The following is a 21799-nucleotide window of genomic DNA, read 5'->3' on the forward strand; positions in this document are numbered from 1 at the left end:
TATGGAGGTATAGTGATTCACAAACTCCACCAAGAAAGGCTTTACTGAGTTTTACTGGGTTGTACTATGTTTTACTGAGTTGTACTACATTTTACTCAGTTGTACTAAGTTTTGTTGAGTTTTACTGTGCATTACACATAAGAGATTAATAAAGGATTGTGAAGAATGTTTTTGCTCTGTTTCACACAGTCTCTGTCTCCCTGAGTCTCACTGAGTCTCTTTTTAACTCTCACTGGCTCTCCTTCACTTGCTCTCTCTCTCATTCTCTCTCTCTTTCTCTCTCTCTCTCTCATTAAGCCACAATAGTGTATATTTGAGTTTGTAATTTTTCACCACATATACTGCTCTCAAATAAATGGTTTGTATGCTTTTGTGTGTGTGTGTGTGTGTGTGTGTGTGTGTGTGTGTGTGTGTGTGTGTGTGTGTGTGTGTAACTAAATATGCTTTGATACAGAAAGTTGGATTCTGCAGCTGACTTAGTTAGCCTCTCGACATTTCCCTTCTGAGAAATGAAGCTCACCCCTTTAACCAGATCCACAAGATATTGACATCATGCATCAAAAGACTTAGTGTGTGTGTGTGTGTATGTGTGTGTGTGTGTGTGTGTGTGTGTGTGGAGGGAGAGAGGTGGAGTCTTGGAATACTTCCAGCATAGGTCTAGCGATCCCAAATGTAGTTTACTCCTGGTCTGTGTGCTGTGCTATATGTGTGGGATATACAGGTTTCTGATTTATGGTAACCATCATAGTAACCATTAACTAACAAAGAATGTTGAGGACACTGAAGCAAACACGAGTCTCCCAAGTGAAGAATTTACTGTAAAGAAACAAACATGAAGGCAAACATAAGAGTGCAATAACACAAGCAGAATAAGTCAACACCACTGACCAGCAGCACTGACCAGCAGCACTGACCAGCAGCATGATGAAGACTAACAAACGTGTTCACAAATGTGTTTTTGATTGATAAGCCTGTCCTGTTCCGCAGTAGTAGTGATTCCTGTCAGTTGGCGTTTGACAGCACGGATGTGTTTCTCTGTGTGTCTGTGTCACAGCAGGTAAAGACGAATCGGTGGCCACGTTCAAAGGCAACGAGTTCTTCTGCTACGACCTGTCCATGACACCCATCCAGAGCAGCACGGACGAGATCACGTTGTCCTTCCGCACGCTCCAGCGCAACGGCCTCATGCTCCACACGGGCAAGTCTGCCGACTACGTCAACCTGTCGCTGAAGAGTGGCGCCGTCTGGCTCGTCATCAACCTCGGGTCCGGTGCCTTCGAGGCGCTGGTCGAGCCCGTCAACGGCAAGTTCAACGACAACGCCTGGCACGACGTCAAAGTCACGCGTAACCTGCGGCAGGTAAGAGGGGGCGAGCGCTTCCTCCGCCCACGGCTCCGCCCATGCTCTCACCGTGCGTGCTGTTCCTGTGCTGAATTTGAATTTGTGTCTGAGAGTGTTGGGTAGCACTGTGGAATATAAATGGGATGTTGCTGAACGCTGAACTGTGCATGGACACACATTTTGAAATGTGTTAGCAATTTAATGGAAAAAGAGTTGTTCTGTACTCTCTGACATGGACTTGTGTTAGTTCGGTAATGATGGCACACCCAGTTCATAGGTCTCCCAGTGCTACCCATGTGTTCATTCCACAACTTTTCAGGTCAGAGACTGCCTAAGGACCCTCACTGTGATTCCCTGATCCAAAACAATCAGAGAGCCATGCCTTCTGTTTACAATCAGGCATTTACCAAGGGCACCTAATCTCAGAGAGTGTTCTTGCCTGCCGTTCACAGCGCCGATGCCATCTCTCTCCTAAATGTTTGAAATTGACACCCAGATGGGGAACCTCTAAAAGTAATACCTAGCAAATTAAGACACCGTGGGTATGACACTCTACATTTTAAACGCAGGGATTACTTCTTCAAAGCTTTAAATGCATGCATAACAGAAGTGCAACGCAGCGTGTTATTGGTTGAAGTGTCTGACATGGTCCAATTACTGACCGTTTTACTGGAATTAAATGTGTAAACATGAAACTGCAAAGTGTGCTATACAGTTGGTTGTGTGGTCTAGTTATTTTCAGTGCTCTGTGCCTCTGTGTGTCTGGCATTGCTAACAGCATAGCATGATTACAGTCTAAACGCTAATACATCAAGATCCACCCATGTGATTTTATAATGCTCTAAAGACCACTGAACATTTGATGAGAGGAAAAAATAATTCAAATCTCAACACGTACCAACTGATTATTATTCCACTTTAATAAATTTAAACAAACATACACACACTCCCCTCTCTCCACAGTGAATAGAAGGTTGTGAATGTTCAATACTAGTCTGTCAATTGCCAGTTGCAGATAACAGCACAGAGATGCAATCAATTTCACTTACGATGGCCTTGCCTGTGCTCAGGCCTGGTACGGTAATTGTAATTGGAATGAATGGCTTGTCAGACGTAATAATAGCTATTGTAATTGTTTACTATAGCAAAAATGCTTAAAGTGAACAACCGAGGGAGAGAGAGAGAGAGAGAGAGAGAGAGAGAGAGAGAGAGGGGGGGGGGGGAGGGGGGGGGGAGGGAATCTTTTGTCCAGACCTGATTTAATTTACTCTCTCTTCTATTATCTGAGAGTTAAATTGCAGATTCTCTCTTTGAGAGTCAGGAAAGAAAGAAACTACATGAAATGAGGGAGTCTGAGATTACTGCACTGCTACAGAACAACCGGGGGAGTAATACAAGAAGCAAATGAAGTTAAATTAAAGTAAAAGGCAAAAGTTCCTACAAACCATGTGAGTCCAACAGTGTCCCCGTGTCTTTAGTAAAGGAACTATTTTTTACTTAAACCACTTGTGCATCAAAAATGGGAGGAAGCTGTAAGCAGTGATTCCACCTCAACATGATTAAATGCAGCCATTTAAATCACAGAGTCATATGCACAGGCTGTTTGGTTAGAGCAAAACTCTGGACTGACCAGTCTACTCCAAGGAGTGATTGATGAACATGATCTGATTACAAATCAAGCACCACCAGCACCAGCACAATAACCAACACCAGGACCATCAACACCAGTACCAACACCAGCACCATCATCATCACCAGCACAAACACCAGTACCAACACCAGCACTATCATCATCATCACCATCACCAACACCAGCACCATCATCATCACCAACACCAGCACCAACACCAGCACTATCATCATCATCACCATCACCAGCACCATCATCATCACCAACACCAGCACCATCATCATCACCAATACCATCACCAGCACCAACACCAACACCAGCACCATCATTATCACCATCACCAACACCAGCACCAGCACAAACACCAGTACCAACGCCATCACCATCACCAACACCAGCACCATCACCAACACCATCATCATCACCAACACCAGCACCATCATCACCAACACCAACACCAGCACTAACACCAACAGTAACACCATCACCAATATCATCACCAACACCAGCACCATCACCAACACCAGCACCAAAACTAACATTAGCTCCATCACCAACATCATCACCAACACCAGCACCATCACGAACACCAACACCAACATTATGACCAGTGTATTTTTGGTATAGAGAAGTTGAATATGGAGTCCCAGTGTGTGGCTTGTAATGGCATGTATAAAGATAATTACCCCCATGTGTGGTATGATACAGTGTTAGTGGGCTAATTACCCCCATGTGTGGTGTGAGACAGTGTTAGAGGGCTAATGACCCCCATGCGTGGTGTGAGACAGTGTTAGAAGGCTAATGACTCCCATGTGTGGTGTAAGTAATTCTAGTGGGCTAATTACCACTTGCTTGCTAACGTTTTTCTTCTGTAGAGAGATCACAGCATGACCCTCAGTGGTGGCTGGCCAAAAGAGGGCGCTGGGATGCCACCTTGATGGAAATCGTTTAATTGTAAAAATAAATCATGAATCACAACTTTTGTGATTGAGCTAAAAATAATAACAATGACATAAACATCGCCCTGTAATACTGCTGTTGACACAAGGTACCCGCATAGCATTTAGCCAATCAGCGTCCTTGGATCTGGCACCTTAACTTCATTTCGCCAATCAGCGTCCTCGGATCTGGCACCTTAACTTCATTTATCACACCAAGCAGCCAAGAGTTACTGACCCCTGACTACTGACTATGATGATCGGAGCAACTCCACACACGGCATTTCAGCCGCCCCCAAATTGAATAAGGTCTCTCTTTCTCCAGAATCCATTTGAGAGAACTGACTTGCGAGTTGTGTGTTTTGAGGTAGTTTTTGTATTTATTTATGGGACCAGTGAGCTAGCTAAGCGGAACCTAGATTTGCGTTAGTGTCAGTTAAAATGGCGTCCATTAACGGTTGGCTAATGTTACTTTGTTAACTAGCTAACAGCTACTACTCAGTGTAGCTCACTGAGTAATTCTGGCAAGTCGAGCTAGCTTAGCTACAGGGTTGCCAACTCTGTATATGATTCCACATATATGATTCAATACGTTACTAGTTCGTTAGCTCTGGCGCCATCCACCGGCGATATAACACTGAATCTATGTCCATTTTACGTTCGCCAACCCCCCCCCCCCCCCCCCCCGCTCAACAAAATACACTCGCCACCGGCTCCAGGTTAAAATCTCACTCCAAGCGAACGTCAAAAGTTGGCAACCCTGTAGCTAGTGTTTGAGGACTGTTAGCTAGGATAGCTAATTGGTCATGCTAGTATCTTAATGCACTCCTTGAGTTTCAAAGTTGTCTTATATCTCTACTGTTATCAACACACAACTCACGTTACAGCTGAAACTTTGGGTAGTTACTGTTTGTACTGGTATCAACACAACTCTCTCTACAGCTGAAACTTAAGGTAGTTTTGTGTAAAGTAGCTTTTCCTTTGGATACCTAACTCATAGTTAGATGACAGAAGGCCACTGCATAACTTTAATGCAAGCCTTATTTTTGTTTTACAATGTTTTCCTTTAGTTAATAAATCAGTCAATTTTTTTTTCGATGTGAAAGTCCATGAAAACTGTTTCCCATCTCAAAATAATAATACATACAAGCTAAGATTGTAAAGCTGTTTCAGCAAACACATGGACAGCCAGTCAAACTAGGCTGCACAAGCCGCGTAAAACCGCTTTGCAAATTACACTACTGTCATTTGTATAGTATAAGAGGCCATCCAGCAATATTTGGGTCAGAACAAATGTGTTGGGTAATATTACTATGCGTGTAAGATTCTGTAATACAATGATGCATTATTGTATTTTCTATCTGAGCACATTAGAGCTGTATGTAAAGATACCGACCGTTTGGTTGATTTTTAATGCCAGTTAATGACTGGCTATTTCACAGAGCACTCGTAGTTTGTGCTGAGTTGTATTGGGGTGGCTGTTGAAACAGAATGTCACAAACACACCCACCTAGAATATTCTTCACCAGCCGCCGCTGACAGCCATGCTACCTCAACAGCAGCACTGACTGGAGATGCGGTGCTGGGTCGTGTTATCTCACGTATTGTTTATGACCAGAGGGTTTTCAGGCACACACGCACACACTGAAAGCATTATTTTTTTGTTGTCCTTAGCAAGTAACATAAGAACGTATATGTGTGTGTGTGTGTGTGTGTGTGTGTGTGAGTGTGAGTGAGTGAGAGAGAGAGAGAGAGAGAGAGATCTCTGGTCAAGCACTATGTTGATAATATCAAAGCTGGAGCAAGTCAGTATAAGGCCAATAGGTGAGTGGTCAGGTAAATGTCATCATGCAAAGGAACACACACACACACACACACACACACACACACACTTTCACTCTTGATCTCCTGCAGTAAAAACACACACTCTCGCTTTCGATCTCCTGCTGTAAAGACTGGAGGCCTTTTAAGGCAGTGAGTCACCTGCACTAGACGTGGAGCTAGTTGCAAGCCAGGACAAACAAGTGATGACCTGTAAATATATGTAAATATATGTAAATATAAACGTTTGTGACATTATCTCCACACATAGCTCTCTCTCTCTCTCTTTCTCTCTCTCTGTGTGTGTGTGTGTGTGTTTGTGTGTGTGTGTGTGTGTGTGTGTGTGTGTGTGTGTGTGTGTGTGTGTGTGTGTGTGTGTGTGGAGTTCCATCTCACAGAGGTTTGTCTCCATTATCAGGTTGCTCTGCAGGTTGGGACCTGGATTTCAGTATAGCTACTCTGTGACTGAGTCTTCCGTAAGCGGTGCTATAAATACAGCTGGAACAGAAACAGAACTGGACTGCCTACAGAAGCAACAGGGATATATGTGCCTCCCCTCTGCCATTTCACACGCAGAGTTGAGAGGTAAATGTGTTGTCATGGTTATCTTAATAACTGGAGCGCTTGTGTGTTTGTGTTTGAGTGCAGAATAACTTTTTAAAACATGTTGGATTCCAAAATTCATTAAGCCAGAGTCTCACTCCACTTAACAAACAAGTACTGATGGCAAATGTCTATGACCCCTGGTGTGTGTGTATGTGTGTGTGTGTGTGTGTGTGTGTGTGTGTGTGTGTGTGTGTGTGTGTGTGTGTGTGTGTGTGTGTGTGTGTGTGTGTGTGTGTGTGAGGAGGAGCTAGGCTAGAAGATGAAAGAGATCACGCTTTTTCCAGACATGTAGAAAAAGTGTTTGTGTGAGGCTGTTTCAGATTCATTAAATTCACAATAAAATATTTGCATGCACTGTGTGCCTGTGTATGTGTGTGCGTGTGCACGTGTATGTGTGTGCGTGTGCACGTGCGTATGCCTGCATTTGCATCTGCATATGTGTGTGTGTTGTATTGTGAAGCTGCTGAACACAAGAGAACAGAATTGGGAATAAGAATGGAATACTTTAAACGTAAATAAGATGACTGCCACAGACAGTACAACATCGCCCCCGTGTGGTCAGCTGGCAAATGACATGAATCTAAATGTAAGCCAAATGATGTCATGTTTTTATTGGAAGTGCATGTGTCTTCCTTGGAGAAAGATGAGTTCTAACACGTTCCCTGACCTCTAATCAGCAAACAGCTGGTCTTCACACACAAATATTTACACACACACACACACACACACACACACACACACACACACACACACACACACACACACACACACACAGCGCAACTCTCCATGGGAGTATGAGCAGTTCACATGTGGAGTTTGCATCATATTTTGTTGATGGCAATGACACATGAATATGTGTGTGTGTGTGTGTGTGTGTGTGTGTGTGTGTGTGTGTGTGTGTGTGTGTGTGTGTGTGTATGCATATGTATATATGTCATATCTCCATTCTCCATGGAGCTTACCCCTTCAGGATAAGCTTAACACCAAGCTACATGGATATATGTCTTTTTTCTACGTGACCACTGTATCAGCCTCTCTCTCTGTCTGTCTGTGTCTTCAACAGCCTTCTCTCTGTCTGTCTGTGTCTTCACCAACCTTCTCTCTGTCTGTCTGTGTCTTCACCAACCTTCTCTCTGTCTGTCTGTGTCTTCACCAGCCTTCTCTGTCTGTCTGTGTCTTCACCAACCTTCTGTCTGCCTTTCTGTATCCACTCTTGTCTGTCTCTGCACTCTCTGTCACTCTTTTCTCACTCCATTTGTCCCTTTGTAACAGTAGCATAATGCAGTAGTGTAACGCAGTAGTGTAACACTAGCGTAACGCAGTAGTGTAACACAGTAGTGTAACAGTAGTGTAACATTTGCATAACAAAGTAACGTAACAGTAGCATAATGCAGTAGTGTAACGCAGTAGTGTAACGCAGTAGTGTAACAGTAGTGTAACACAGTAGTGTAACATTAGCATAACAAAGTAACGTAACAGTTGCATAATGCAGTAGTGTAACACAGTAGTGTAACGCAGTAGTGTAACGCAGTAGTGTAACACTAGTGTAACGCAGTAGTGTAACGCAGTAGTGTAACAGTAGTGTAACACAGTAGTGTAACATTAGCATAACAAAGTAAAGTAAGAGTTGCATAATGCAGTAGTGTAACACAGTAGTGTAACACAGTAGTGTAACAGTAGCATAACAGTGTAACAGTAGCTTAATACAGCAGCAAATCACAATGGTGTAACACAGTAGTGTAACAGTGTAACGCAGTAGTGTAACAGCAGTGTAACAGTGTAACTCAGTAGTGTAACAGTGTAACACAGTAGTGTAACAGCAGTGTAACAGTGTAACGCAGTAGTGTAACAGCAGTGTAACAGTGTAACTCAGTAGTGTAACAGTAACGCAGTAGTGTAACAACAGTGTAACAGTGTAACACAGTAGTGTAACAGCAGTGTAACAGTGTAACTCAGTAGTGTAACAGTGTAACACAGTAGTGTAACAGCAGTGTAATGCAGCTTCCCTCATGTCCTGCACCACCCCTCTGAAACATCAGCTTTCAAGCACTGTAAGGTGCTGTCACTATAGTAGCACTACATTGTATGATGAGTCTTGGTAAACCTACAGACTGCAGTTTTATCTCTGCTGTCTGCAGAAATCACTCTGTGCACTCTCTCTCTCTCTCTGTGTGTGTGTGTGTGTGTGTGTGTGTGTGTGTGTGTGTGTGTGTGTGTGTGTGTGTGTGTGTGTGTGTGTGCAAGTGCTGATTTTCCTGGTGTATACATCTTTCTATACAGACTGCCCATGTATATAAACAGACAGCATGATTGTGTCTGTGGTTTACATCATATTATAATGTTTTGTAGTAATATAATTCAGAGATGTTCAACTTGTACTGCAGTACACAAGCTTTGCAGAGCAACAGGACATTTCAGACAGAGGCCCTTAATCTTACAAACACACACACACACACACACACACACACACAGGCCCTTCATCAGCTGTGCAAGCAAAGTGCTTCTGAATTTGTAGGAGGAAAAAGTAAAAAATTATATATCACACATACTGTATATATGGATGGATGCTCTGACAGGCCGCAGACTTAAAACTTGTGTTTTTAATTAAGTTACCTGTATTATTTAACCTGTGTGATTTGATCAGTGTATTTTAAATCCTTTAAGAATGACACAGACTAAGTGGTTCACATCTAGTGTGGCGTGTTTAATAGCTGCTCTTCTGATCACGCGCTCCTTCTCTCTCTTTAATCTCTCTTTACCATTCCTTAGATATATTCTTAGGATTCGTCCAATCAGATTCTGTTCACTGCTCACAAAACTCCTCCTCTCACTATTTGTCACCTAGCAACAGAGCACTGTTGTTTCAGGCTGGGCTGGTCCTCGAATAGTACATGGTTATTTAATTTTTCCTCTTCTATTCCTCTCTCTCTCTCTGTCTCTCTCTCCCTCTTCTCTGCTCCTCTCTTCTATTAGTTTTTCATTTCATTTTCAACCAATTTTCTCCATCCCTCTGTTGTTCTTCCATTGCAGTGTTTCAGTCACTTACATATACTCCCATGAACACACACACACACACACACACACACACACACACACACACACACACACACACACACAAACACACCGAAACAAATGAAAATGAATAATTAAATTCTAAATGTCATCAGTTTGTAGATAGAACTGTCTCTTTCAGCTCATGTCATATATGACTGTGTTTGGTGCAGGAGTTACATATCCGGACACGGACGTGGCCTCCGGTTCAAACCCTTCTTAGGTGTGTCTGCATGTGGGGCCCCATCACTGCAACAGTGCTGGAGATTTCAGCCCAGAGGCGGGGTCCTCTTCAGCAGGGATGTGCACATACACTCATACAGCCAGGAAGGGGTAAAGCGTTAGGGTGTGGGGGTTAGGGGGTGGAGATTAGGAAGTTAGGGTGTGGGGGTTATGGTGTGGACGTTAGGGTGTTAGGGTGTGGGGGTTATTGGGTTGAGATTAAGAAGTTAGGGTGTGGGGGTTAAGGTGTGGACGTTAGGGTGTTAGGGTGTGGGGGTTATGGTGTGGACATTAGGGTGTTAGGGTGTGGGTGTTAGGGGGTTGAGATTAAGAAGTTAGGGTGTGGGGGTTATGGTGTGGACGTTAGGGTGTTAGGGTGTGGGGGTTATGGTGTGGACGTTAGGGTGTTAGGGTGTGGGGGTTATTGGGTTGAGATTAGGAAGTTAGGGTGTGGGGGTTAAGGTGTGGACGTTAGGGTGTTAGGGTGTGGGGGTTATTGGGTTGAGATTAGGAAGTTAGGGTGTGGGGGTTATGGTGTGGACGTTAGGGTGTTAGGGTGTGGGGGTTATGGTGTGGACGTTAGGGTGTGGGGGTTATGGTGTGGACGTTAGGGTGTTAGGGTGTGGGGGTTATTGGGTTGAGATTAGGAAGTTAGGGTGTGGGGGTTATGGTGTGGACGTTAGGGTGTTAGGGTGTGGGGGTTATGGTGTGGACGTTAGGGTGTTAGGGTGTGGGGGTTATGGTGTGGACGTTAGGGTGTTAGGGTGTGGGGGTTATGGTGTGGACGTTAGGGTGTTAGGGTGTGGGGGTTATGGTGTGGACGTTAGGGTGTGGGGGTTATGGTGTGGACGTTAGGGTGTTAGGGTGTGGGTGTTATGGTGTGGACGTTAGGGTGTTAGGGTGTGGGGGTTATGGTGTGGACGTTAGGGTGTTAGGGTGTGGGTGTTAGGGTGTGGGTGTTAGGGTGTGGGTGTTAGGGCAGGGCCTGGTGTGAAGAAGCAGAATGCTACCCAACGCTTCTCAGGACTCTGAGTCCCAGCTGTAATAGCACCACCACTGACTCTGAGTCTGTGTGATGGAAACATCAGAACGTTTGTATCCACAGCTCCATATATTAGTGCTGGAACATCAGTTGCTATGGGAGATAAACCAGGACCCCTGTGAGGATAAGTAAAGGCTCGCGGTGGTGGTCTTTGAGACCCCGTCCTCCATTTTGTGTCAGGGGCGTTCGGTGGCACTGTGTGCAGCTGGAGATGGCCACGCACGCAGATGTTCCTGTCAGGGGCGGAGAGGGGGGACGAGGGGGGACGATGGGCGGAGAGGGGGGCTCTAACTTCTGCATTCTGAAGGAGGGATGAAGAGAGTCATTACCGCAAACGAGAGTGGAGCACTCTGTGCACATCCGCCTAGGAGCAAAGAAAATGAGAGAGAGGGAGAGGGAGGGAGAGAGAAAGGGAGAGAGCAGAAGGGAAAAGCTAGCAAGCAGATGTTTCTCATCATGAAATGTCACAAGTGGATGTAGATTTGTGTGTGTGTGTGTGTGTGTGTGTGTGTGTGTGTGTGTGTGTGTGTGAGAGCGACATACTACATATTCATCATGTACATTTGCAGGTGCACTACAGCACTGCAATAGTTTTCTTTTGACATCCTTTGTACTTAATGCATATGCACGGAGTTATGCATTACAATTGTGTGTGTGTGTGTGTGTGTGTGTGTGTGTGTGTGTGTGTGAGAGAGAGGGGGGGGGGGGGTGGGAGGTCTCTGGCTTGCTGGGCTGGTTTTCCATGTCTGGTGTTGTGGTTGACATATTACTGGTGTTGTGGTTGTCCTAACACTGGTGTGGTGGTTGACCTATTACTGGTGTTCAGAGGTGTCAAGTAACGCAGTACAAATACTTTGTTACCTTACTTAAGTAGAAATTTTGGGTATCTATACTTTTCTGGAGTAATTATTTTTTATCCAACTTTTTATGGCCACTCCTTAAGTTTTAGAAATAGCCTCGTTATTCCTATTTCATTTTGGCTTGGTCTCAATCTGGCTTGTCATCGTTAAAAAACTATCCAGATAAAGAGTGGATTTTATTGTGGTAGGATCAGAAGTATAAACATACACCATTCCCACACCCTACTGCTTTGTGTGCGATTCATCATGGCATTTTCCCCTTATATTACATTTACTTTTAAGTAGTTTAAGTAGTTTTGAAACCAGTACTTTTACACTTTTACTTGAGTAAAAAGATTGAGTTGATTCATCAACTTCTACAGAAGTATTTTTAAACCCTAGTAGCTATACTTCTATCCAAGTAATGAATGTGAATACGTTTGATACCTTTGCTGGTGTCTTTGAAGTGACTTTGAATGTGACATGGTTGTTGGTGCCAGATGGGCTTGTTTGAGTATTTCAGAAACTACTGATCTACTGGGATTTTCATGCACAACCATCTCTAGGGTTTACAGGGAATGGTCCAAAAAAGAGAAAATATCCAGTGAGCGGTGGTTCTGTGAGCCCAAATGCCTTGTTGATGCCAGAGGTCAGAGGAGAATGACCAGACTGGTTCGAGCTGATAGAACAGCTACAGTAACTCAAATAACCAGTAGTTACAACAGAGGCATGCAGAAGAGCATCTCTGAACACACAACACATCGAACCTTGAGGTGGATGGGCTACACTGGGTGCCACTCCTGTCAGTTAAGAACAATAGGCTACTGAGGCTACAATTCGAACAGGCTTACCAAAATTGAAGATTGAAAAAAACGTTGCCTGGTCTGATGAGTCTTGGATTTTTGGATGGTAGGGTCAGAAAAATTTGGCATCAACAACATGAATGCATTTATGACCACAGTGTACCCATCTTCTAATGGCTACTTCCAGCAGGATAACGCGCCATGTCATAAAGCGTGAATCATCTCAGACTGGTTTCTTGAACACAACAATAGGTTCAATTTACTCGAATGGCCTCCATAGTCACCAGATCTCAATCCAATAGAGCACCTTTGGGGAGAATGGAGAAGTGAGTATTGAGGAGTGAGAATGGAGGAGTGTGTATGAAGGAGTATGGAAGAGAGAATGGTGGTGTGAGTATGGAGGAGTGAGTATGGAATAATTGAGCACAATTATGTACCTGCTACAAAATTACTGCCTCTATTCATTATGTCGTCTCTGCTTGTGTGTGTAACTTCTTCTAACAACCACATCTCATATCTCTTTCTCTCTGTCTCTCTCTCTCTCTGTCTCTCTCTCTCTCTCTCTCTCTCTCTCTCTCTCTCTCTCACACACACACACACACACACACACACACTAACTTCATGGCTCAGTTGAAGTTTATGAGTAATTTAACTGCTGTATACTCTGAACTGTTGTAATTAGAAGGTAAGTTAAATGTAGCAACCGTTTTGGCCCATTCATTTTTACTACGGTTTATGTTAGTTTGAATTGGTTTGAAACTATGGTAACTGTACTTTGAGTATATTTGAATTGGTTTTAAATGGGTTTCCTTTGCTCTAGGCTTGCTGTAACTCACATAGCTGTAGAAATCACAGATAAGACGATCTGTTCCTGTCATGCTCAACTTGCGTCCTGGACTGATTACTTTAAGTGTTTTGCAAGCTGTTCTGTTCTGAACAGATCTCTCCCTCACACACACATGTCTGAACTAACCTTCCTCACACACACACACACACGTCTGAACTAACCTTCCTCACACACACGTCTGAACTAACCTTCCTCACACACACGTCTGAACTAACCTTCCTCTCTCTCACACACACGTCTGAACTAACCTTCCTCTCTCACACACACACGTCTGAACTAACCTTCCTCTCTCTCACACACACGTCTGAACTAACCTTCCTCTCTCACACACACGTCTGAACTAACCTTCCTCACACACACACACGTCTGAACTAACCTTCCTCTCTCACACACACACGTCTGAACTAACCTTCCTCTCTCTCACACACCTGAACTAACCTTCCTCTCTCACACACACACGTCTGAACTAACCTTCCTCTCTCTCACACACCTGAACTAACCTTCCTCTCCCTCACACACACATCTAAACTAACCTTCCCCTCTCACACACACACACACGTCTGAACTATCCTTCCTCTCTCTCACACACACGTCTGAACTAACCTTCCTCTCTCACACACACACACGTCTGAACTAACCTTCCTCTCTCACACACACACGTCTGAACTAACCTTCCTCTCTCACACACACACGTCTGAACTAACCTTCCTCTCTCTCACACACACGTCTGAACTAACCTTCCTCTCTCTCACACACACGTCTGAACTAACCTTCCTCTCTCACACACACACATCTGAACTAACCTTCCTCTCTCTCACACACACGTCTGAACTAACCTTCCTCTCTCTCACACACACACGTCTGAACTAACCTTCCTCTCTCACACACATACACACACACACACACACACACACACACACACACACACACACACACACACACACACACACACACACACACACACACACATCTAAACAGACCTCTCCACCTTGTACACAAATCTGAATAGACCTCTCTCTCATACACACATCTGAGTAGATTTCATTGCTTGTGGCCACATGCAGACACTCTCTCTCTGTCCTCCTGTCATTACCTTGCCTGCACCTACTCCATTTCATTAATGCGTTACAAATGGGCTGTTTGGATCCTGAGTGTTTAAAGATCAGGAACATCAGGATGAATCCGCTTCTCCTGTCTGCTTGGTTGTTCTGTGAGATTATGTCCTGTCAAGACCACCGCGTGGGACCAGACGCAAATAAATATGGTGTCAAGCTGTGTGTGTGTGAGTGTGTGTGTGTTCTTGAATGCATGTGTACCAGGGATATGTGCTGATGACGGTGGCAGTGGTGATGGTTATTGAGAGCGGTCTGAATGAGACCAGAATGAGATAGATGAGGGCTCTATCTCTCTCTCTCTCTCTCTCTCTCTCTCTCTCTATATATATATATATATATATATATATATATATATATATATATATACACACACACACACACACACCATAATGCTATGCTGTTATGCTATTATGCCATTAGGACCAGCTCTGATATTTCTAGACCCTGGTAGAGCTGTAATATTTAGACATGCTGTGCCAGTCGGCTGCTCTGACATGTCTTTGTGTATCCATGAGGAAGCCCACACCAGAGTTCAGAAACAGACACGCCCCACCAGAAGGGGCGGAGGAAAGGCATGGCTCTGTGATGCTTTGGAAATAATTAAACGGAATTCTGTTCTTTTCCAGATCTGAGACGGCTCATTGATGCATGACCTCACTTCCTGTTTGTCTCTCTTCCTCTTGTGCTAGCGTTCACCGTGCAGCTTTAAATAAGTCCCTTGCTGACACTGAAATACGGCCAATCAGCTGGTCAGGATTTGTTTTTGGTTTGCTCATGGTCCTCAGAAAGGTCCCACTCATCATCGCCACCTGGTGTCCTGAGACAGAAGGACATGTCAAGCATCTTTGGCCAAAGTTCTCTGCAAAGCTCCGTCAGCCTCCCTTAGGCCTGGTCCGTTCCATACAGACCACACCCACTTCCACGTGTAGCCAATCAGAACTATTACTAATGCTTTTCCTTCAATCCATGTCACTCGAACAAGCCAGTCCCCTATATCCCCTAATCCCCAAACCCTCCAACTCTCTCTCTCTCTCTCTCTCTCTCTCTCTCTCCCACTTTGTCACCAGAAGTTGTTTTATGCTAACTCTTGTGTCTTTTTACTAACCAAACAGCTTTAAAACGTTTCCAGTTTGATTTGTGCTTTTGTGTTGTTTCCTTACCTTTGTGTTTGTTTGAGATGACTAACATCGTCTCATTCACGGAATGTTGGACCATCTGTTGTTTTAACTTAACTCGCGTGACTGAGTACTAACCTCTTTATGATATTTTTTTCAATTGACAAACCCTTCAATGAAGAGATTATATATATTTATATTAGAGTAATGCTTTTATTTCTACATTTGACTGATTTACATTATGCAACCATTAGAAATATCTGCTTCAGAACTCAACAAAAATTACCAGTTGGTCTACACACATCTACTTAAAAAGAATCTATTAGAGAAATATTTCTTCACTACAGATATCGAACAGCTTTAATGACCTTTATTGAGTTCACGGTTTGTCACTGTTATATTTTTTTTCTTCTCCTGTTTTCTCTTAAAGCACTCAGGCATTGGACACGCTATGGTAAACAAACTGCATTATATGGTAGATATCATTCTAATCGTCTTCTTCTTTGGTTTGCCCTGGATTTGCGTTTCTTCTTTCTGTTCTGTTTGCTTTTACTGACCACACAAACGTCCCATCGGCCTCAAGGTAGCAAGATAAAGTCCGACACTCACATCTCCCTTCTGTTCTCTGTTCTTTCTTTTTTCTTTTCTTTTTCTATTGAATGTTGTACTGTATCTGCCCATCCAATGCTCCCTGAACCTGCGAGGTCTAAATATATCAATAATTCTGATTCTAAGATGAATCAAAATTATATATATTCAGCTCTAGCGAGTCAGAGATGTCAGGACGAATTTCATCTCGATTCCTGTAGCTCCTCCTTCTTTCTTATCTGCAACAGTGAAATTACACCACATACTTCAGATCAGTTTTGGGCTCCATGACATGAAGGACTTAGTAGAGCTCAGCAGACCTCCATGTGCCCTGTGTTACGACTCCCGGGTCAAGCAGTAAGAATGTGAAAGTAGTACAAGGAAGACCTTAAACGGCATAATCACACTTCAGTCACAGCTGTAACGAGTAATGTAAGTAATGCCTCTAACCTTAACACCCTAACACCGTAACACCCTAACCCCTAACCCTACAGGGACAATAGTTCCTTCTTTTCTGACTTAAATGCCTGATGTCAGGCTTATGTTTTTCTTATCACCACGTATAATTAAAACCTGTGTATATTCTGTATATGGTGATGCTAAACTCCAGCTTAGAGTGTCACCAGTTATTTTCAGGTGCTGAAATTATAAGAGGAAAGTTCCAAAGCAGATAATCACTGGATGCATGTCTGATTTAAGTCAACACCATTGGACTCCTATGTCTGATTTAGGTCTGATTTAATATAAGAATTAAGTGGTCTACATAGCAATGAAGAGGCCACATTTGCATTCTGTTTATCGTATAATATGGTGATAGTGGTATTAAATAAAACCACCACCATCAACTACGGATATTCATGATAAATGATAAGTAAGGATATTTATGATTTTGATGATTACTATGTAGTATAATAGTGCTACAATGAATATTATCTGTGCAAATGGAACAACACGTTTCTTCTGTTTTTAATGAATAACTTTATTAATTTCACTGCACAGTACTTAGTTACTCCCACATTAATTATTTAATTGAATTGCTTAATCAGACCTTGTTTGCACACTGGAAAATAACATAATTAACAAACATGAGTTATTAGCTTTAATATGCCATAATATTAGTGTCATGGAAAATAATTTAATCATTTATTGCTTGAGTTATTCTAGACAAACAGCTGTTGTGTGAATTTGAGTTGGACCATTTAGCTCATAAATATTGCATTAGGAGTCTTATTATCAATGAAATTACCCTGCACAACAAACCCCTTTTTATGAAATGTAATCATTAATTAAAATACAATGTCATTGTGTTGCGTTATGTAACAAAAATTATTCTGTCACTTTACATGATGGCGTTTTCATGTCTGACTGCCTGACGCAGGACTCGTCGTAACACTGGGTTCTGTTGGGCTGCAGGACTTTCAGGATGTGTGCATGAACACACATCAAGGGGCCTTTATCTGGCCTCTTATTAGAATTAATGATTTCTTGGACAATTACATATATATTACACACATACACACACTGTTCAAAGAGTGTCCCCAGAGAGCCTAGTGATGACCTCACACCCTTTGCTCTGATAGTGACCTCACTCCCTTCCTCGACCCCGCTAAAAAAAACAAGTGAGAGAGAATAGACTTTTGTTCCACAGTGAGTAGAAAGATGAGATAGAGACGGGTTGGAGACGCTTTATAGACTAGTTAGTGACAATTTACAGATGGGTTGGAGACGCTTTATAGACCAGTTAGTGACAGTTTACAGATGGGTTGGAGACGCTTTATAGACCAGTTAGTGACAGTTTACAGATGGGTTGGAGACGGTTTATAGACCAGTTAGTGGCAGTTTATAGACCGGTTAGTGACAGTTTACAGACGGCTTAAAAATGGCTTAAAGACGGTTTACAGACAGGTTAGTTGACGATTTACAAACAAACGGCTTGAAGACGGATTGGAGACAGTTTTAGAGACGGCTTAGTGACGGTTTACAGATGGGTTGGAGACAGGTTAGTAATGGGTTGGAGATGTGTTGGAGATGGCTTACAGACAGGTGAGCCCTGCACACTGTGTTCAACACACAGGGTTCAAAGGTAAGAATGTCAGACAGTTAAAAATGAATTAGACAGTGTAGGACAACTCATGATAAGATATTTAAATAAGAATTTTTATAAGCATATAATTACTATGCCTTAGGGCTGTGCATATTTATTCCTTGGCTATAAGCCAGCAAGGAATTTACAGCCATCTTAGCACATCTTAGCTAAATACATGTGTTCATGACTGATGTGCTTGTGGATGAGTAAGTCATAGGCCCCAGACCTCCAGACCTCTCTCCTCACTGCAAGATGGAAGTCTTCTTGCACTCTCTCCTCTGTTTTTTTTCCTGTTCCTTAACCCTTAACATCGTAAGTTTTTTCCAACTTCCCGAGGTCTCTGTTTTTATTTAACTGCTGTTTCTTTATTTATTTGTTTATGTCATTCTTGCATGGTTTTCACTGGCTTGCATTTCTCCAGTCTCCATCTTGGGCGAGTTTCTGTGCTGCCCAAGCCAAGAGTGTTTTGGTTTGCACAAGTGTTTGGACCATCTTTCAGATTAATTTTGCTTTCTTTCATGTCGCCTTCAGATTAACCCATCACAACAGTTCGTGTTTGTGGACTTTTTTTTCTGTTGGTTTTCCTGTCTGGCTCCATATTTTGGAGTGCTGCTCCCTGCGTTTCTTTCTTTGCCACACCCTCTCCCATTGCTTCAGGCTTCGGTTGGCTTTTGTTTTGTCTGAGCTCTGTGCCAGTGTCGTGTGCTAAACTGCCTCCTCAACCTCCCCGTCCCGCTCAGCTGCACGGCTTCTTATCCACCATGCTAGCACTTTTGGATGGATCGTTTTTGTTTCTTCTCAACTTTGATCAAACCCTTCTCACCAAGAAACCTGAGAATTCTGACCAATCCGATTTGATGTTCAAATCAAAATTGCAGATTACGCAGATTTCTCCAATTGACTGTTCCAAGTGCATTTGTTCTATTTTGTACTAAATTTACTAAAAACAAAATCTGTTACTAATACAACTGTTTAAATCAAACCTTTGTTGTAACTGTACTAACAACCATTTTTGTGTCTGACTCTCCCTTACTAAAGTACTAACCGATTTTCCTCATTCTTCAGTCCAATACCTTAACACTCAAACTACCCCAGGCTCAGTAACTGCCCCTGTCCCCAAACCCCTACTGCCCCGTCCTACTTCAGTCCCCAGATGTGTCCTGCCTTACTGGCCACTTGCTCACAGACATTGTGCAGAAGTTGTAATCACAGATTATTGGACTACCTCATATTGTTCTCAAGCCCAAAGAGACTATGGATTGTCATCGAGCTGCCAACCACCTGTGCAAAGGTCCACTGATATAAACTATAAAATATAAATTATATGTTATAAACTCAAAGTCATGATCAATGTGTTTCACTCGTTAAACTTTGAGGGTGTTCATTGTTTACATATTTGTTTGATTGTTTTTTAACAAATGTATTGTGACGTTTCTGTTCCACTGGTCTCTCTGTAAGTTAGAGGTAAGTAATGATAAAGCCAGGGCAGATGGAGTGTGTCTGGCTGAAGGCACTGATAGGCTATATTCCAAACACAGCACATTGTATGTACTGATCAAGTAAGGCAGATTGCTTCTCATCTAAATGGGTCACGTTGGTCTAAAATATTTTGCTATAGCTTCACAGTTGCACAGGTGTTCACAGTAGTTTTGCATGCACAATGTGCCGATCACCTAAAAGGTTTATGTGTGTCTGTGACTGAATTAAACGTATTTATATAGCGCTGAGTATGTGAGTGTGTCTCATATGAAGTCAGCCGTTTTAAAGTACTAATCAGCTCACACTTGGTATGATCAAACGCTTAACTATTCTGAAATTCATGTTAAAACATCAGTTATTTGTGTAGTAGGTCTCAGAAAGACTGTTGTGGTCTCCAGAGGTGGAGCCGTATGCTTCTCTCACGTTCTGGGAGTCTTGCTGCTGTCTGCTGTTGCTCGCTGAGACGCTTGGACCAGGGCAATTCTGAATGCTCTTCACAACATAAAGCTGACTGCAAAGGCAGTCAGTCTGTCACAGATGATGCGAGATTGGAAGAATGGCCTGTCAGCTCACTTTTAATATATATGAAGTAGATTCTGCAAACTCCCCAAAATCAATGCATCAATATGAAATAATTATCTCCGATCTGACAGGCGATCAATTTTGCTGTATTTATTAGAATGGTCCTTTGACAGCAAGATGGAGAATTTCATCTGAGAAAACCAGCTTAATTGTTGTGGCGTGCTAGAGTGGTGTCCTCTATGGTGAATTACACCTCAGCAGTTTCTGCAGAACCAGAGAGCCCAGAACTATGGGAGATTCAGGGTTGGAGAAATAAAATAGTGAATGAGGGAGGAGGTGAGTGTAAGGATATGAGGGTAAGAGTGAGAGGAGGTGAGAGAGGGTTAACCAGGATGGTTAGTAGAGGGTTAACCAGGATGGATAGTAGGGGCTCAACAAGGATGGTGAGTAGAGGGTTAACCAGGATGGTTAGTAGAGGCTTCACCAGGATGGTGAGTAGAGGGTTAACCAGGATGGTTAGTAGGGGCTTCATCAGGATGGTTAGTAGAGGGTTAACCAGGATGGTTAGTAGAGGCTTCACCAGGATGGTGAGTAGAGGGTTAACCAGGATGGTTAGTAGAGGCTTCACCAGGATGGTGAGTAGAGGGTTAACCAGGATGGTTAGTAGGGGCTCAACAAGGATGGTTAGTAGGGGCTTCACCAGGATGGTTAGTAGAGGCTTCACCAGGATGGTGAGTAGAGGGTTAACCAGGATGGTTAGTAGGGGCTTCACCAGGATGGTTAGTAGGGGCTTCACCAGGATGGTGAGTAGAGGGTTAACCAGGATGGTTAGTAGGGGCTTCACCAGGATGGTTAGTAGGGGCTTCACCAGGATGGTTAGTAGGGGCTTCACCAGGATGGTTAGTAGAGGCTTCACCAGGATGGTTAGTAGGGGCTTCACCAGGATGGTTAGTAGAGGGTTAACCAGGATGGTTAGTAGGGGCTTCACCAGGATGGTTAGTAGAGGCTTCACCAGGACGGTTAAGGGGTTGTGCCCATGTGGGACCTTCTCTCTCATGCTCTTAGGAGGACTGTCATGCTTTAATGCTCTCACCATATTTTGTGCTACCATATTTGAACACTATTTCTCTAGCTCGTTACTGTGCAGCTTACAGATATGCTGAAGAGAGAGAGGGAGAATTACATTAAAGCAATGGGAGAGAAATGAGTAGGGGGGGGCAGTGAGACAGGTGGTCTTACCAGATTGCAGCATGTATGCAGTGTTAATGTAGGTGTGGTTAGATGTTGACCACCTGTCATAATTTTATGGCTCATAATTGTATTTCAGTGGCCTTAACTTTTATCATGCGCCTGGCAAGCTGGAGAAGAACACGGATATTTAATTCATTTACACCGCACTCGTGACTTGTACTCCCTTGTCATGGAGTTAATGTTAGCCTTGCGGCTAGCCTGAGGGTGCTCAGCCTCTAGAGACCTCAGCCTGTGCAACTCCAGACGCTTCTCCTAAGTGCTCAGCCCATCCTGAGCTAGCAGGGTGGAGATAGGAGTGGGAGGTGGTGCCACCACACCGTCCTCCTTTGACCAGAGGAGCATACATGTAGGAGGTGCTTCAGATGGACAGGAGGGTGTGGCAGACCTCTCTGTGCTCACACCTGCTGACCTGGCAGTCTACTGTTGCTACGGCAGCAGGTCACCTCTAAGTCCTCCCATGTGTTTGCAGCAGATTTGGTTATTTGACAGGTGTGGCAATATCT

At 43.4% G+C, this 21799-nt stretch overlaps 1 protein-coding gene across 12 annotated transcripts in view; it reads left to right on the top strand.

Moving 5' to 3' along the window:
- The window catches only part of nrxn2b (neurexin 2b), a 580834-nt gene that overhangs the window by 279637 nt on the left and 279398 nt on the right, over positions 1 to 21799 (top strand). For 5 of the 12 annotated variants that reach the window (XM_077019139.1, XM_077019095.1, XM_077019038.1 and 2 more), the window contains 2 exons: positions 1055 to 1359; positions 15801 to 15845. In XM_077019139.1, coding sequence (XP_076875254.1) covers positions 1055 to 1359; positions 15801 to 15845 — 350 coding nt within the window. The remainder of the gene's footprint in view (positions 1 to 1054; positions 1360 to 15800; positions 15846 to 21799) is intronic. The other 7 variants (XM_077019103.1, XM_077019119.1, XM_077019050.1 and 4 more) reach the window with 2 other exon arrangements.

Source organism: Brachyhypopomus gauderio, chromosome 1 (assembly GCF_052324685.1).
Source record: "Brachyhypopomus gauderio isolate BG-103 chromosome 1, BGAUD_0.2, whole genome shotgun sequence".
Lineage (NCBI taxonomy): Eukaryota > Metazoa > Chordata > Actinopteri > Gymnotiformes > Hypopomidae > Brachyhypopomus > Brachyhypopomus gauderio.